This window comes from Apostichopus japonicus, chromosome 6 (genome assembly GCF_037975245.1).
Source record: "Apostichopus japonicus isolate 1M-3 chromosome 6, ASM3797524v1, whole genome shotgun sequence".
NCBI classification, from domain to species: domain Eukaryota; kingdom Metazoa; phylum Echinodermata; class Holothuroidea; order Aspidochirotida; family Stichopodidae; genus Apostichopus; species Apostichopus japonicus.
In genome coordinates, this window is record NC_092566.1 from 15,700,341 (window position 1) to 15,720,436 (window position 20,096).

Consider the following 20,096-nt stretch of genomic DNA (forward strand, 5'->3'; position numbering starts at 1 on the left):
AACATCGATGAATAATTATGGACGCATAAGTTGAGTTTTCTGAAGTTGTTTGACCGAAGTGAGGGCAGCACAACATCTGAGTTCTAGTGGTAACCCATTCCAGATTGCACAGTTTGTACTCAGCTAGACCACACAGAATCTAGGGTCTATTGAAGGCGACATTGTACATGGTGATTTAACCCTCACGGTTTAAACTAACATTATAAACTTTTATTAATGGCCGCATTTTGACGTAACATGCTATCATATAAGGATTGAAAAGCATTGCACAACAGAGCTGTAGACCGGGTCAGTGATATAACAACATGCCAAGTCAGTTGTTGACTGAGAAAATATTGATGCATTTCCTTTAAGGATGTTTTCAAAAGGTTGTATTACGTACTGTACGGTTCCTCCTAGACTGAAGACATGGAACATTCTGTCCACAAGCAGAATCACTTGCAAAGTCTTTATAAACGTGTCTCGAGTAACATCAAAGTGTCTTTAAGTTTACACAGGAGGTTATATATGTCGTGTTATTATTTGTTGATGTTTTATAAAAGAGTGTAGTTGGAAAATGAGGTTTGCTGATATCAGAAGCAAAAGTCAATATTATTTGTTGTACCTATTCATTGCTACATATAAACACACAGCGGATCTATATAAACCTAAGCCTACGGTGTATACGCCTACTGTACATACTATACTGTACATTGTTAAATGCCATATTTCAACAGATAAGACTAATTAACTACCAAATAATAATATCATTTTGACCATTTTTGGGGTCAATGAAAGAACACAAATTAAGTGGAATATGGAGATGTAATGATAGAAAAGTATGCATGAATTTAACGCTATCAACTGCCCTAAGAAATGTAAATAGGAAATTCATGATCAAAAAACAGTCTACATTAGGACCGATTGAGATTTCTCCAAAACTATGGTTCAAATTTAGTCCTGTTTGACTTTTCTTTTTCTTTTCTTTTTTGTGGGTGGGGGGGGCAGGGGGGGTTTAGACTTGTTGGATCCTGTAATATGATGATGTCACACAAAGTTTGCTGTACATCAGACAGAATATTCATGGAACAATTCATCTCGCAAAGTAGGAGTGGCTCTAGAGATCAAACAGATTCAGGCCAGCCCTAGATCAAGTTACGCTCAGCAGTACGGCAAGAAAACATTTTTTACGTTTCTGAGAGTTTAGTTTAATTTCACTCACGGAAATATTTCAGTGTGTCTCAGAAAACCAATTGAAATTGGCTCAACACCTTGTACATTGTCAAGAAAAGGCTCTCATTAAACGCGAAAGTAGCAAGGTCGGTAGAACATATGATTGGCCAAGGCCCCGTCATCATTCCACCTCTGGCAAATTGTTTTGATACGTTTTCTCAGAAAAGGAGGCGGTCTGAAACTAATTTCTGCTTGTCATTCCTTTCATATTTACTATAAAATGTCATTTTCTGTTTTTCCCAAGCTTCTGTCCTATGAAGGACACTTCAAATCTTTCTCGGAATTTCTGTCCAGTTTTTTCCCCTTTTTTTGCGCTCCCTCTTAAATTATTTATAGGTATTTTTGTTCATAATATGCTTTTATTTACAGTAGTTTCTTATCCTAGAAAGACAAAGACAAAAGTATATATATTTTGTTTAATTTGGAAACATTTCTTCTTCTTTTTTCTTGTCAGTATTGGTTCTAAGAAATAAAGTTTCGTCTTGTGTAATCAGGAAAGGCTTGAAAGAGATAGTGAACATAAATCACAGGGCCCCTTTATTATTATTATTTTTTTTGCCCTTTTTCTTTGCCCTTCGTTATTCACTGCAGCGGTGCAAGCGACAACTTTCTTGGTAGCAGAACTTTTTAATCATGAAAAATGCATTTCCTGGAAATTAAAGATCTCTTCACCCTCTCTGTCAGTTCAGATTATGATATGAACTTCATATTTGTATGGAGATATTATCCCAGCTGTGATTAGGCTTTTACAAATCTTCGACAGGCCCATATCATATTTGACTCGAGAAACGTGTAATTCATGACGAAGGATATATATGACTAATTATGTATTTATTTATTTTCAAGTTATGAAGCTGCTCATAAAAATTTTCCATGAAAATGTTTTTTTCAAATATTTATCTGTCACTTAATTTATAGACTGTACATATATTTAATCGCATCTTTTATTGAATTAATGCAGCAATCTGGTGACGTTGTGCGTGCATAAAGCATGGTTGTAAATAATATATATATTCAAGTAAAACCAGTTTCTTTATAATCTAGATACCAAAATCATGTACGTACTGTATCTCAGGAAATATGACATTAGGCATGTCAACTTTGGAGGCTGGCCAATAAATAATAATAATTGTTATCCATTTTTCTTTTTTTTGATCATCATCAAGGCTGCATTTTAGGGGTTGATAATGACTGTACACTCATTTTTTAATGTACAGTAACAATCCTATAATGGGGCTCCTCTCCTGCTTGACAAGTTTTGCATAACTGGACAGCACCCTCCGTTGGTCTGGGCTAGACTTGACTGGACCTGAACCCCTGAAGGCTAATACATAGGTCTGTACTCTTGTACTAGGATTGATGTATCACAGATTCTCATACTGCTCAGAACTGAATTATAGTCAGTTGGGGTAAAAAAAAACAAGGGGGTAGTTGGGGTAAAAAAAAACAACCCCTTTTTATAGAAGGGGAATATTTAGCCAAAGTTCCAATTTATTTTGGGTGATAGTCCTACATGTCTAGTTCATTATTATATAATTTCCGGAACTCTATGTCACTTCGCTACCAATCACCGCTTCATCGAATCAAGTGAATGCTAAACCAGCAAAATTTGAAGTTTGTACCACATATCCGAAACTTTCTCCTGCATACCCAGCTTATATGATGTGGAGATTATTCCAGCAGTTACAGCATAGCAGTTAGTGATATTACGCTCCCCCATGGTAGAATTACTCCAACTTCATTCACGCTTCATGGGGGGGCCTTGCTTTTTTTTACCCCCAAAAAATGATGCGAATGGGGTAAAAAAAAACAAGTACTTTCCGGCTCCAATGTACTCCCTATTTTGCCCGAATGGATAAATTTTTCCATAATGTTGATTTTAGAGGTAAGGCAAATAGTTTTCATGTCTGTGTTGTGTCAAAAATGTTAAATAATTGGGCAGAAGTAACTGAAATTGGCTCTACTCTAATGTTTCTACTATAACACCACATTTGTGTAGCATCATATACACACTGTACAGTATGAATATGGCTGAGCATGACATATGACACGAGTCATCCATAATTTCGAATTAAGACAATTTTACAATTGTTTTCCTTTTTCATGTAAAGGTAGTAGCTCATACTAAGATGTAATTATATGCAAACACGATTTTAAGGTACATTCATGAAGAAAATAGCTGTTTTCTAGCATTGTTTTTTTTTTACCCCAGCATTGTTTTTTTTTACCCCAAATTAAGCAAATTTTGGGGGTAAAAAAAAACAACATTTTTCGCCAAAAACGACACTTTCCATTTACAAAAAAGTTATTTTTGTTAGATTCTCTTTAAGAGAATCCCACTCCACACACTTGAACATCGGAACCGAAAAAATACCTCTTACTCATCAATTTTTAGAGCAAACTTTAGGTAAATTGTTTTTTTTTACCCCACCTGACTATAATTTAAATTAACAGTAACTTTTTCTTTAAAGTTTGGGACTGTAATGAAATGGCCTTTCATGCATGGTTACAAATTGAAGTGACGCCCATTCTTTAAAGCCTCATTATAGCACAACTCCATGTAAACACAACCTAACACAGATCCCTTAACCCCTTCCATATCTTTGATAAGTACTGTATAATGAATAGTGTAGGATTATGATCCTGTACCAAACAGATAATGATCCTGTATGATTATAATGTAACACAGATCCCTTAATCCCTAACCATCTCTTTTGATACTGTATAACGAATAGCGTAGGATTATGATCCTGTACCATACCGATTATGATCCTGTATGTCTATGACCTAACACAGATCCCTTTTATAATCCCTTCCATCTCTTTTGATACTGTATAATGAATAACGTAGGATTATGATCCTGTACCGTACCGATTATGATCCTGTATGACTATGACCTAACACAGATCCCTTAATCCCTTCCATCTCTTTTGGTACTGTATAATGAATAACATAGGATCATGATCCTGTACCATACCAATTATGATCCTGTATGACTATGACCTAACACAAATCCCTTAATCCCTTACCATCAGTTTTGATTCTGTATTATGAATAACGTAGGATTATGATCCTGTATGATTATATATGACCTAACACAAATTCCTTAATCCCTACCATCTCTTTTGATAAGTTGTACAATGAATAACGTAGGATTATGATGAGCTATTTCTAATGAGGTCCATTCGCAGTACATATACAGTACATATATCTATTGGTTATACATGAAAAAATTCACACCCAAAAACATGGTGCCCCATGTTTTTATGTTACCGGTCGATCCAAACAATAAGTGGCCGTGCATGCGCTAGAATGTCTTGATCTCAATACATAATCTGGAAAGGAGACTTTAACACTGTAGTGTACTTTCGCCAGAATCAGCAGAGTACAGGTGTATTCAACTGCGAGTGAATTAGCAGCCGAAGACGCAAGGTTATGTGACATACATGCTTGGAACGGCTCGTTTACCTCTGCTATGGAGACATTATGTATTGTGTATGTATTATGTATTGTGGGTGTTGGGGGTGGGATTGGTAGGTTTTACGTGTTGGGTTGGTGTGTGGGTGGATATAAGTGTTACTGTTTTCTTGTATTGTTCTCTTTATTCACTTATGGGAGCACTCTGCTAGACAAGCCCTCTGGATTTTTTGGATTGCTTCCTTTCACAATTTTCCCTGTTGTTCATAAATTTTGTCACTTAGTTAACTTCTCTGTATTTATATTGTGAAGAAAAAAATAAATGAAATGAAGTGTAAATGAAATTATTGGAGGGAGAGACCAGACCATCGTTAAAATCTGCGACAGACATTACTAATTACTTAATTAATATACTATCCAAGTGACTGTTTTCATACAGTTCTTATGAAATTTTCTAGCTATGTGCAAAGAATATTTTGAAATACGAAATTGGTTACCTAATTTTAATACCATTTAATAATGTAATATTTATATATAATTAAAAAAACTTGCTAAAATTGATTGAGAGCCATTTATTCATCATTCAATCAAGGAATCAGCCAATAATTAATTATTGCAGATTTACTTTTTGCAGGTCGTCCAAGTTTTTGGTTTAAACCTCTCTGATACGATTTTTGAATGAATTCCAACTAACAGTTTATCCCTAGTGTTTTCTGATCGTGGAAGAGTTTACCTCAAATACTGTAGTTACCATGCAGTATTGTAGTATATAAACATACATGTTAACTGCCATTTGGATATATATATTTTCTCTCTGCCGTATGTAGATAAACTCGGTTTTCTGTAATCTGCGAAACCATATTTCGTTACACGTGACTGTATTTATTTTTGGTTCATGATGTACTGTGACATTTCTGACAACATCTGTTTGGGAAATGAATTATTTGCCTCGGGAGTAACTCTGCCGGTGTGTGTGCATTTGTATGTCATTCTGTCTCGTGTTTGGATGCGTGCTTCTTAAGAGCTCTCTTTATATCGTTTAAAAGGACAAATGTCAGAATCGATATCTGATAGTCAATGCAGCGTACTGTACTTGTAGCTTTGCATGCATGGTTGGCTAATCAGTCGTAAGGTTGAGAGAGCTGCTTAGCAGCGCTCTTCGTATTTCTAATACCGACCTTTTTTAACGATCATGTGTACAGCACATTGTCACGAGTAGACTGTAGGAACGTGAGTACCGAGTAATCTGCACGTGTACACTTTGATATTAAATATTTATCTTAACGTAGAATACATACGTACATATATACTTTGAAATAGATAATAAAAACTGGGATTTGTTCCAAACCGGGCCCCGTCCTCTCCCCTGTAACTTATTTCCCCCAGAGTCATTTTTTCATAATAATAATAATAATACATAATTTTTATATAGCGCCCAACAAACTATGAAATAAGTCTCGTGGCACTTAGCAATTTAGTTACAACATATATACGTTTTAGTAAAAAGATACGTCTTGAGAACTGATTTGAAACCATTCACAGTCTTGCACATTTTAACATGTTCTGGAAGTGAGTTCCACAAGTAAGGAGCATTACATGAGAAATTATTTATATCCGGATCGGTATTTACATATATCTTTTTAAAAAGAACTACCGGATGCAGGATGCTTCCCCAAAAAATTTCTCGGAAATTGCGGCCATGCACATGCATGCAGCTTAGAGCATTAAATCCTGTGCACATTAACTGTAGCCTAAGCTGGCAGCTGTTTTCTATATATAGTGATCTAATTTACATATTGTATAATGTATGCAAATGTTGTTCAAGTTTTGCATGATCATGATAAGGTACAAGTAAATTATTATAGGCTTTGTATACACTACAGGTACAGTAGCTGTACCATTCTGAATCGATGATAAGAAATGAATGATGGCCTGTCAAGTATGCGTGTATGTATGTATATATGTATGTATGTATGTACATCATGTATGTATGTATGTATGTATGTATGTATGTATTTACATCATGTATGTATGTATTTTAGATCCTCCTGCAAGCAGGAACTCGCGAAGAAGCCTCATTGGCTTTATCAAAGTACTGTACTTATATTTATCAGTCTGATCATCTATCAAGTACCAGCGTAGTATAAATTACCAAAGTTACCCGCATTTTAGATACTTTTTTTTTCATCCTTGAGGAAAGCAAATCAAGCGTTTGTTTGACTCTCTGCGACAGATATCCTTCTTGTATTGGCTTACAAATTGTATACTATTCCTGTAAGTAATGGATCCAGAACAGCAGAGTATAATTTTGATTATTATTATTACAAACAAATGGAAGCAATTTATGTGAAAGAATTGCTTTCAGATAGCTGATCTCAACAATTGGCTTAATTATGGTTATATTATTTATTTACGGTATATGTGAGTATACTATACCGGTGCCAAACAGGCATGTTAGGGTAAAGACTAGGACATCGATGAGGTGTTCCCGAAGAAACTGGACGTAAACAGGAGCTTGCTATCGTTTGTTACCAAAAATAATGTGATCATATTTACCAAATTTTACTTTCATTGCGTAGCCTATGTTTTTACACAACATTATGTTACAGTAGTTCAAAATATATCCTCCTATTTAAAAAAAAATTTGGGGGGTGGGCTTTAGCGAGTAAAGAACAATTTATCTGCATATTAGGATAATCAAACACCAGTTTTTGTAAGTAAGTTGTTTTATTATTCTTTATTTATTTTTTATTATTATTCCTTGGTTGTTTGGATTTTTTTTATTATTATTTAGAAATTATTTTGATTCCATATAATTTTCTTCTCTTAATCCTCTCTTACCTGTCTCATCATAACTGCTGCACTACCATGTCTTGAGTAACCTTTGGACACTGCATGAGCTATGTAGCTAACACCACTGGGACAACATTGGTCAACTCTGTGTCCTGAGTGACCTGTGGACACTGCATGACCTATGTAGCTAACACCACTGGGACAACATTGGTCAACTCTGTGTCCTGAGAGACCTGTGGACACTGCATGACCTATGTAGCCACCCCCACTGGGACAACATTGGTCAACTCTGTGTCCTGAGTGACCTGTGGACACTGCATGACCTATGTAGCTAACATCACTGGGACAACATTGGTCAACTCTGTGTCCTGAGTGACCTGTGGACACTGCATGACCTATGTAGCTAACACCACTGGGACAACATTGGTCAACTCTGTGTCCTGAGTGACCTGTGGACACTGCATGACCTATGTAGCTAACACCACTGGGACAACATTGGTCAACTATGTGTTTTGAGTGACCTGTGGACACTGCATGATCCTATGTACAGTAGCTAACACCACTGGGACAGCATTGGTCAACTCTGTATCCTGCGTGACCTGTGGACACTGCATGACCTATGTAGCTAACACCACATGGACAACATTGGTCAACTCTGTGTCCTGAGTGACCTGTGGACACTGCATGACCTATGTAGCTAACACCACATGGACAACATTGGTCAACTCTGTGTCTTGAGTGACCTGTGGACACTGCATGACCTATGTAGCTAACACCACTGGGACTGCATTGGTCAACTCTGTGTCTTGAGTGACCTGTGGACACTGCATGACTTATATATAGCTAACAACAGCTTCTTTAGTCAATTCCAATGACCCTGGTTAGCCTTCCCCTCAAGACAGATATTAGAAGAACAGCACTTAGCACATGTATGCAATTATGGATACAAACTGTGTCGGGTGCTTGCAAGCTACTGTAGGTAATTCTATCAAGTACATGCACATAAGAACGTGTTTATTCAAAAGGCCACCTAGCTGTCAGGGGGTCCTGTACTGTATCCTCCTACTACATGAATGCCTGCACTGCCATTGATACCTTGGATCATCTATGCCTCTATATGATATACGGATAAATTATTCTTAATGAGACAAATGTCATAGGACTTGGAATGTTGTCTGGTGGTCTCATGAATTTCAAACATATTCTAAGAAGAAGAATACTTTTAGGCATGCCCAGCCTGCCTGTGAAATATGAAGGATTTGAATCAGAGTTGCCGAGAAAATCAAATTAATTTTGCGCTTCACCGGTCTGTCAGGGGCTGCATGCTTATACTTTTGGAATGAATAACAGGGCAAGACCTCCTCTGGAGGAAGCCAATGTAAGCTTCTGCGAGAAGTCACGTAGGCAAAGACGCTGATGTGGGCATTTAGTCGGAATGTGATTCGATAAACTTTTTTCAAAATCAATTTTCCTTTTTCCATTCCTTTTTTTTTTTTTTTTTTATATGTTCGAATGGATTCAGAAAATAGCCAGGTTTTAAAAGAGTTGAGAACAATTTTGATGTTTTCAAAATTATGCTTTTAAATGCTACACTATGTTTTATGAGGAGAGACGCGTCTATTGTGTCTGAGAGATGTTCCACAGAACGACGCTTTGACGAGGCAATTTCCCTCATGCAAGTAATCAAATTTGACTTTAATGTGAAGAAGCTCGATATATATACCAACATGCCGTGTAGCGTTTTGAAACTTTGTTTTCAAGTGAATTAGTCATCCCAGAACTGCTTTTTTTCTCTTGTCGTAAACAAACATTGAATGGCAAACATGAAAACCCTTCCGGAGAATTTGTTATTAACCTGAGCAGCAACTACCATCTTCATGTTACTGTAAAGTAAGATATAGATGTGTTTGTGATTAATGTCAACTCTCACAGTGATCTGAGGGCAATGCCCATTTTGTTTACAAAGTATCAGGAATTGAATGTTGGTGTCATGGGGGCGGCCATTTTGTGATGTCATATTACCACCAGAAAAGGGAATTAAAACCTTTAAATGTCAGTTTTTGTATTACCTTTCTATATCTTCAATGTGAAGAATATGTTGAAAATGAAACCAATACCAGTATAAAACTGTTTAAATCAGCGTTTTTAGTCAGCATTCAAAAAATCTGTCTTGATTATAGAAAAGAAAGTTTTGTATTAAAACTAGATGAAGAAAACCACCCCCAACAAAACAAAAAACAAGAAAATATGGCTTGATATTGCCATAAATTTTAGACTTCAGCATTTTCAGTCAGCATTCAAAAAATCCCCCTCACCCCCACTGTAACTTTATTGAATGAGTATTGAATGACTATAAGGGTACATATATATAACTTAAAGTGTGGTTCTTCTTTAAGCTAATCTGAAATTGCTTCTTTACAATCTAGTTTGATCATATATAACCCAGGGCTGAATTACCCTTTAATACCAGTGCATTAATTTATTATTTACAGTTTGCATCAATGTCCTTCTGTGAATAGTCGTCGTACCTTCAGATCTACTGTGTGTCTTCTCATAAAAACTATGATACAGTAGTCAGAATTTGCCCTCTTTTTCTTGGGGGGAGGGGGGGGGGGTTAAAGGTGGGGGTTGAGGAGGGTGATCACAATCATAGATTGAGTTCAACAAATATTTCCTGATATACATTCCAGCTGTTGTTTCTCCGTCATCTGAGCTCGGTCTCTCTGCTTTACGTCATTCCTATTAGTTTCATTTCCTGCTCGACAATCCACCTCTTTTGCAATACATATCCCTCCCCCCTCCCTCGCCATCCCTCCTCCTTCACTTCTCCATAAAGCAAAGGAGTAAAGGTTGTGGATACTTCACTTTCATATTTGGCCGTGAGTCACTGAAATATTTAAACCTGTGAAAAGTGAAAGTGATATGTAGGCTACCGGTCTGTATCGTAAGTGTAATATACAGTACAGTTAATATAGCTCCATAAAACTCTTCATTGAAATTTACAATGACCAAAAGCTTTTCAATGTTGAACAAATTAGACCAGCTATATCCTGTTCTTATTAATTGTATCCTTGGTTGTTTTTGCTCAAAGAAAACACTGGAGATTTAATAGGAAATGACACATATATATATAGTCTTCTTAAATATCCTAATATGACCGAGCCCTCCCATCAAAAGTGTTTCTTTTTGCACAGCAGTGCTCTGCTTCCCAAATTTGTATACTGTACATATACTGTACGTATCGTGATCACCATATATACTTCTGGTATACACTGACAATGAATTATTTACCTGATAATAATCAAAGTTCCATGATTTCTAACAGGAGCTAAATGATTGGAGGACAGTTTTGACTCTAGCCAATCACAGGTGCCCCCTATGACTTAGCACTTATGAATAAAGATGAGTTGTTATGATTTTTTTTTTTCCTGCATTGTTGTGATTGTGTGTGTGATGTCATAAAGAGTGAGCAATATACAGCAGGCTGCAGTGATCATGTGTGTGTACAGTGTAGGTATAGGCTGTGGCTAATTTGTGACGTCACCGAGTCGTACAAACCAGGGCATTATTATATGTGAGTAGTATATAACAGCCAACAAGCTGGGAAGGTGAGTCAGAAACAACTTTAGCATCGAGGAAGGCAAGTAGCCAGTGCACTCGAGTCTTGAATAATTTTCACGTTCATAAACAAAGACTTGTCTCCAGGTTATAAAGAAGTGGGGAAAAACAATTTTTTCTAGTGGAGGAAGAAGATATATGTTCTTTGATTGTATACACTGCTGTACATTTATTTTAACCAGCAAACAGACAATTGGGAGTTGAGGAGAAAGAACTAGAAATTAATTTATATACTTTTGTCAAGGTTAACATTCTAAGCCATTTAAATGAAGACAAAGTTTGGTCCAGAGCCCGGATTGGACTTCACCATGCCGTCTGACACAATATCAAGGTAATTTGAGTTCACATTTTCTTCATTTTGCTGTGCTTCTGAAAATAATATAGGTGGTGGGGGACGGAATTGTTGGCATTTGTTGTGTTTTTTATGTTTGCAGAAAGAATTGATTGTATTATAACAAGAAAAAAAAAGTAGCATTAATTTGGAGTCAACATTGTTGGTCTGTTTTTAGTTCACATGCATTTTTTTTTTAATGATTTTTAACACTAATGCTCAATTCTGTTGTGAGCAGCATTCCCTTTAGTTAATTGTTTCTTACCTTTAAGGTTGGGACATTAAAACGTGTTTCATACAACAATTTATACTTCATAAACTTTATCCGCCCTTCGCTTTCCTCCCAACATCTTCCCTTTGTTTTGACAAGGATAAGCACATAGGATGGAAAAATGATCAGAAGTTGGTTGGGAATGTTATTTAACTATTTCTTCCTTTCATTGTTCGGTTAAACGATCGATGTATTCTGTATTTTGATTGCACGTATAGTATTATCCGGTCTGAGGGTGTCATAAATATGCAAGAATTTAAAAGACTTTGCAGAGATGCACTTAAAAAACAACACTCATTCATTCAGCACACATGATTTGTATTTTTGTAAAACAGTACACGTCCATTTCATTGCGCTGGAATTGTCCAGATTAGAAATTGTAACCACAGTCAGTTAAGACCTCTGCTACTCCTCCTCCTAACCACCCCCTACTGCCCCTCCCCCCTCCACCCTCCTCTCCAAGTGTAAACACCATGTCCTTCCTCCTGTTTCTATTTGTACTCAGTTTGTGGATGTCATAGCCATGCAGCTTTGACTTAAGTACCTGAAAATTGCTATCAGAAATTACTATGTTTTGCTGTTGGAGACAGTACATTAGGTACTGTACTACATATGTTCACCTTATAAACATTCTGATATGCACTTAGCTTAATCAGCTTCCACAGCTTCATTAAAAAAAAAAATTTAAAAAAAATTGACATCTGAGGTGTTTTTCTTCCTTGTTTTTCAACCTTTGGGAGGATGACATAGTTTTGGTTGACGTTATAAATACTGTAAAGTATTTATCCTTTTTCAGTCATCTCTACATTGTAAGTCAACTACAGTACCATAATACTAAAGGTTAAATTTGCCATCCAAAAAAGCAAGTGTAATGAATGTGTGCAGCTCTGCTAATACACATACTGTGACCCTAAGTTGCCCTCTGTTTATAAAGCTGTCGATAATATTTTGGAAAAACAGTATTTGACTTTGTAAAGAATATAAATAAATAAATTGCATATTTTTTAGACCCCATCAACTTTTCACAGATTTAAGTGACTATTGTTTTCCTGATCATTTTACATAAATTAAAAGAAAGTTTCATTTCAAGCATTTAATGGCCATAATATAGACCTCTATACTGTACATATCAAATAGGTTGCCATTAGCTTCACAGTGGTTAAGCAGTAAATTTTTTTGTTTCTTGTATTATTGTCATCTTTAATGAGGGTAGTCCTGCTCAGTGTAGATTTGAAGCAAACAGGCACAACTGTTTGTGATATTGGAAAAGTTGCGGGTAGGATACGTGAGACAAAACTAAAGGAAGTCCCAACTATTTTGTTAGTTGCTATGGTGTTGGTCTCCATAGAAACAAGTCTAGTTGATCAACTACATCCCTTCCTTCTTTTTCTCTTTGTTGCAATTTGTTTAAAAGTAATTTATACATATTTTTCTTTTCTTTTTTCACTTTTGGTTGCACTTTATGTGGGTTTGTTACTCTTTACACAACCAAAGGAAGTAATACAAATGAGATAAAACTAGTAGTACACCACAAGAAAGCTGTCATGTGTGTGACCTTCAATGACCCTTTAATATAGTTTTGGTTTTATATTAGCCACAACTGTTTACTGTGGCATAGTCAAATACAAAGCCACCTAGATACTAGCTGGATACAACTATTTATTTTAAAGTAGACACTGTGTTTTGTGAGGTTTTGGAAAGGGAAACAGTCTGCTTTCATAAATAACATAACATTTTCAGACCAAAAAAATAACGAAAATTCAATAATAATTCCTCCATCAGTGGGCTGATTTTGAACGTTTGTCAAAATACTGTACAGTCAGGAAGATGTCCATTTTATATACTTTCTGTGATTTGGGGCAGTCCTAACAAACGATTGGCTTAAAAATTGATGTTCCCCCTCAAGTGTGTACCTCTCTAGAACGCAAACTAATTATGCACTGTTATGTTTTAAAAAAAAATACATAAAAAAAAATTTAAAAAATCATATTCATAGTTTTATCATTTAAAGAAAAATATCATCCATTTTATGATTGAGAAAGACAAGCAAATCAATAATACTTTTGATGAAAGTAAAATAATCCGAGAGATTTTCCAAACGATTTTCAGAATTGCCGAAACATATATGCTTGGATATAATAACTCTCGTAAGGGTGATCCCAAAAAAGAAATGGGGATTAAATCAAGTAGAAAAAAAAATTATTAACCCATTACGTATGAACGGACTTGACCGAACCGAAAAAACGAACCAATTATGATTGCCGCTGTCTCGATCGTCGTTTGCATCTTTCGGCAGAAAAGTCAGGGAAATCTACACTTCTCGCAGACTGCATCGCTTGAGCGAACATTCGGAAGAAAATTAGGCCTGGGATTTATTTTCAATATTTACATAGCTGTACATATTTTATGAGTAGAGTTTAGTTGTTAGACATGGCTAAATATTCCAGAGTTGACAAGTATCCCCATGGCCAATTTTGTAGTAGCTTAAGTACATCGATCTGCCACAATTAGCATGTACTGTATATGTTGCATGAGCAAGCTAGCGTATTCACTTCAAGCCGTGATATCTAACACACTGCTTGTGTTATAGGGATGTACAGTAACCTCATCCGAAGATTGCATATTTCACTGCATACATTAATTGCATACATACAGTATGGCGTATAGAGATTGCATGGGATATGGGGTTAAAATATATGCATCTGCCCATGAAACTCGTTCGTTACTCTTCGTAGCTACAAGATCATTGTACAAACCTTGGGAGTATTGTATATAACCGTAAGCCAGTGGCGAACTAAGCGAGGGGCCGGGGGAGGGGGGGTGGGCACACAGGTCCAAGTCAAGGGGGTGTGCAATGCCAAATATCGATCATATAATCAGTTCAAAGGTTTGCCAAAGCTAGTCAGCATTTTACATCTAAGCCACTGTTCATAAACAAACATATTCTCAAAGGGAGCGGATACCCCCACCCCTTATACCCCCAGGACAACATCCCCTGCACAGGGTGACAAAAGGAAGGATTCGCCCCGGGTGCCAAGGATTCTAAGTACGCCACTGCCGTAGGGCTACATGTATTTGGTTCTTTTCAACAATGAAATTTTTTTGGCTGATCAAAATTGTTATAAAGATTAATCTTCACATCATTAGTTCTACTAAATATGGTATATTATAAATTACACTATCATCTGTCCAAACAGCTAGGGAGTCACCCTAGACACACCCATGGGAGGCTTAATCATGTGACTAAATGTTGTGGCAATAATCTTATGTTACAAATGACGGAGACATTCATGATGAATTAATTTATGCGCATTTCGCAATATTACTCGTTAAATATTATTTCTAACTAAGTAGACTCGTCATCCGCAATGACTCATTTATTTTCAGGGTATTACATTAAATGTTAAACATGCAAACATTCTCTTCTCAATTCTTTTAGTTTTGGCAAACTTTCCAGCTTGTATTTTAATTAACATAGTAAACAGAACTCGCCAATATATCGTATAGTCGAATAGTCCTCCCTTCTTGAATGAATACAATGCAAATTATCCATCTTATAGAAACAGGTGTGGTGGTTTTATACCTAAATGTTTATATTCAATCGTATAATTAATTTTTTCTTTTTTCCGGTCTGTTTATCATTGTTTATACGGAAGTTATGGGACATGGTTTGTAAAAACAGTTTCAATGTCCCATTTCAATTTAGACTCAACTTGTGTAATAAATGTAAATTTTCCAGTCCCGTTCAAATTATTTATTTTTTCCCGTTCCAACTTTCAAAAAGTGCACGGTGCAGTAGAACTTGTAGAAGGTTAATAATATTAATAATAATAATGATATGAGCTTTAAACTATAGAGCGCTGCAGATGTTAAGTATCTACATAAATCAATAACTCTATATAGCATTGTCGTTATCATTGAAATCATTTATAATGATTCTGAGTGGTTCATAATTCTAAAGGAGGTGCATTTTGCTTTGATGAGTAACAAAGGCCTGCCTCTCCTTTGTACATATATACATACGTCATATTCCTCCCGACACCTGTTGTGTCTTTGTTGTTTCACCTGTGTAAAGAATGAGCCTAGCAATCGTCCCCGCATCGATTGAAGGGTGTAGCCTTTGAGATTATGGACGAGACTAGTCATCGATATTTCCACAGTACTTACATAATTTGGGAGTTACTTTTTCCCTTTTATGTCCATTCTTTGCTTTTCTTATATTTGTTTTGTTTTTTTGCTTGAAATTATCACTTTTGGAATTGAAAGTACTGGGTGTGCCGCATATGATGCATTTAAGTAATACATAGGGAAGATGATTTATCCATGATGTAGTTAACAAGAGTTTAGTTTGAATGTTTGATACAATAACTTTTTATGTATGACATAATCAGGGCTAGCTAGTATTAGAATTGACTGGTTCTGCAATTAAGGTCAACTAAATGTACTTTAAGAACCAATTCAAGTTGCCATGTAGTGGGTGGGGGGGGGGGGGGTACTCAGATTAACAAAATCATGTCAAGGTTTCTTTGCACTGGTCTACAGTATATATAATGTTATTTAATATTTATATTAACTGCATATCATAGGATAAATCGATAACTCGTCTGATCATATTGTCAGAATTTTTCGACATTTTCCTAATGATTTGACATGTTACTATGTCAATTTTAAGAACTGTTATTATATTAAGTCAATTATGTTGGTCATACACAAAATTTAATTATCCAATTATTTAATTAATGTATACATGATGCAGAACCTATTTTCCTTGCAGTTTGTATGAAATAGGACACTGAATAACCTCTTATTGAGAATTAACACAGTCTCTGTCTCTTTAATAAGATCGCCGAAGACTCAAGATGTACGGAACAATTTATGCAAATTTTTGTTTGTTTTTTTCGTCATAGTCCTCAAGCCTTTCCATAATTTCATGCAATGCACTCAAAATGATTAATTTTCATCAAAATGATGTTGTTCTTTTCAAATTCTTCAGCTATGAATAATACGAACGTTAGTCACCGCGGTTTTTTCCGTTCATATATTTTAGGACCGATGACTCAGACGCACTTAATGAAATCCTCTCAATCCTCAAACATTTCAGATGACAATATACTGTCCGTGTCATTCGATCATGAGGTAAATCCCAAGTGGTTAGATCGGGGAGGAGGGGGGGAGGGAATATTTGCGAAGCTTCTGCTATGTTCACTAGCTATGTGTTCAAACTGTTTCTTCAGTTTAACTGGATCCAGTAATACTACAGATTGTACAAGCACTGGATCCAGTGGTATGACTGATTTCCTTTGTTTAATAATACTGGTGACCACTCGTTGTTTGCAAAGGGATGTGTCATATACAGTATACGTAATTTACCTTTCTTTGAGCAGAAATGTGTCATAGAGTGAGCTACCCATATTTCTAGTTTCACAATCTTGAACAAAACCTTCAAAACTATATATTACAATGCCTTGGGGTTCAATATACAACTGCATTATTTTGAAACTCCAAACTTACAAACAAGCTTATTTTCTTCACTTTCTTTCTTTCTTTTTTTCAAATTTTCTTCAAGATATGTATATACATGTGTCATAATTAAGTTCATGACGAAACGGGTCGTCTGACTCATAGCGTGAGACAGAACCGAACTTGTATTTTCTGCGAGTTCTCCTGCCCTCGAGCTTATAGTCCTCTCATTGTTGATATGAATCGGGGATCATTGTCCTCAACATATATCTGTACTGTTCATTCCTAATCAAAGGGGAGGAATTTCTTTCCTTTAGGAACCTAGCAGTCCAGATTTGAACAAGCTGACATGAGTAATAATCCAAAGGAACAGGATTTATATAGGAAAGTACTGTACTTTTGGGTGGAAGAATACCTTCTGTGTACATGTACAGTAGTATTATATGTGTTTAGTAGGAGTACAGTATGTCTTCCTTATACTGAATCTCTATATGTCAGTGTATGGAATGTATACAGCGCAGTAGAGCTATGAGAGTATATATATACACAGAGTAATTAGGCTAACCTATTAAGGAAACATGCAAGTGACATTGATAAAATTCTGTGAGTGAATATTAATGCGCTGAAAGTAAATAATTAACCTACTGTAATTCATATTTGAGAGATCTACTTGGAATGCATGGAACAGTATTATCACAAGTACTGCTGTAAATGTAGACAGGTTCTTTTTCTTCCTGGTACATGTAGTATGCTATAACGAGTTAGACTAATACGGACTGTGTGCTCATCATGGATATCATGTCATTCCCATATGGAGCTCATAGTCTTATCTTAAAGGTATATAGTAAAATTTTTGTCAGTGATAAGTAAGCCTAGCTGTTTTTTTTTTTTGGTATACATAATCATTTGAACAGACAAGGAAAAAAAATATAATAATAATCCTTCTTTGCATTGGAAAGTTTATTTGTGCTTTAAGTGTGGGTAATTATGTAACCATTATTTTATATAACATATTACATTCCTATATATATTGAAAAATATAAAGTAGACAGGGGTTTTGGGGGGGCAGTCTTGTACTTTAGTTTGGAACGAAAATGGCTAACATGTGTTTCCTGTGCAATTAACGCTGAGTATTAACTTTCACAGGTTTTCAGATCACCTTTTTTTTTTCTTCTTTTTTTTTTCTTTTTTTCTTTCTTCTTCTTCGTACAATCAGAATGAAATCAAGTTACCAATAGTACTATATTTGTAAATTCCTCATATTACATGTTACTGTACACACGCTATAAGTCCATTCAATAATTTATCTCTACTAGCTACGTATATAGCATCCATTATTTCTCAGATCCCAGATTTTAATTATACACGAGGAGATACATTTCATACTATCTACAATTTCTTTAGGCAAAACCTTCTGTTTCACGTGTCCAGTAACGTTATTATAAACTCCTTCATCCAGAGAGATGGTGAAATTTATCTGTAGTTGAATTTCATATCCTCTTCAAAAGGAGAATGCCATATATACATATATACCACAGCTTGTAGTTAGCTGTAATATAAAGTTAAAGAATTCCACTGGAGTGGAAAGACATTTGATTATCAATTTCGAAAGCACGTTTGACGTCATCGTGGTTAATTCCTCAGTCTGATGTAACAACCACAGCTAGTCATTCTATACGGTTCAATGGATCAATCCACTGTCCTAGTAATCGCTTATTCCTTAACCGTTTTGTATCGGTTCCATTACAAACTGCACCATTACAAAACCGCATGAAAACTTTAAACAATGAACATATGAAAACAGCTTAAGTTGACCATGTGATGCTGAAATCTTTCGCTGAGTATTTAAATAACAAAAGCAGGTAAAATTTAAACAATGACTTTTATTATGTAAAATTTTTGCAGTCGTCAGGGTTCTGTTTCGATTTCACCTGTAATATTTCAATTTGGTAATTATGATATTACTAGTCATTGCGTCAACCAAACTGCCATCCGAAAGTAAAAGATGTCAATTGTCCTCGTTAATATGTTACCTGTCCAAATAACTAATTAATAATAAATAATTACATTTCATCTGGCTATTTCTCTTTCTCTCTCTTTGTTTAACACAAAGAGAGTTTCACAAAATTTGAACTTTCAACCTATTCCCATTTTACATGCTATGGAGCCATGTATACAATACTGTAGCTACAGTATGTGTAGGTCGGCAGTTCACATTGCAAAAGTATCTATAGATGTACAGTGTACACATTAACCCATGGATTCACATAAGTATCAAACAATAATATAAATATTGTATCATAAATAGTATGATCATATTTATAAAACATCCACAATAATATTGTTGCATGTAGTATTACATGGGTAGAGTGATATATATATATGAAAACAATTATATTAATTTTTTTTTTTTAATATTACAGAAAACATAGTAATGTACAGTATGCCAGCATGTGAACCTGCTGGTATATAAACAGTATTAGCCCACTCTGGTAATATACTGTACATTCTATTGCTCAACCCCCAACCAATGCCACTCCATGCCAAGTTCTAAAAATAGATACTCCCCATTGACATCATAAGAAATTAATCCTGACTATCTGGTCGCCGTCTGCGCTATGATCCACATTGTGAAAATGGGAAATTGTGTTTCTATTTTTAGACCGCTGGTGGAAACGGTGATGTGTAAGTTTGTAAATTGGTACAGAATGAGGTCAGATTGTGATAGGTATGAGTCACGAATCATATCACTACTATCTTGGGAGGCTTTTTCTTTCTTAATATTCCCTCTTTTTTCTTCTTTTTTTCATATCGGATGAACGTACTTCTGTGGTTCATAAAACATTCATTATTGGAAAAATTCTTACGGCAGCTCTGTGTAAATAATAATAATATTGCGATGGGAAGGTGCAGTCGATGTGGCTTGCAGAAGTACTATCATATTAAAGAAAATATATATATATATTTTTTTTCTTTTATGGTAAAAATTTTATC

General features: G+C 35.5%; 1 protein-coding gene across 8 annotated transcripts in view; it reads left to right on the forward strand.

The window, feature by feature from the left end:
* LOC139969089 (maternal embryonic leucine zipper kinase-like) overlaps positions 1-20,096 on the forward strand; it is a 174,330-nt gene that overhangs the window by 105,141 nt on the left and 49,093 nt on the right. The window contains exon 1 of one of the 8 annotated variants that reach the window (XM_071973860.1): positions 11,032-11,371. The exons of the other annotated variants lie outside the window; for them this stretch is intronic. Coding sequence (XP_071829961.1) covers positions 11,307-11,371 — 65 coding nt within the window. The 5' untranslated portion in view covers positions 11,032-11,306. Of the gene's footprint in view, positions 1-11,031; positions 11,372-20,096 lie in introns of those variants that run through there. 8 annotated transcript variants of the gene reach the window in all.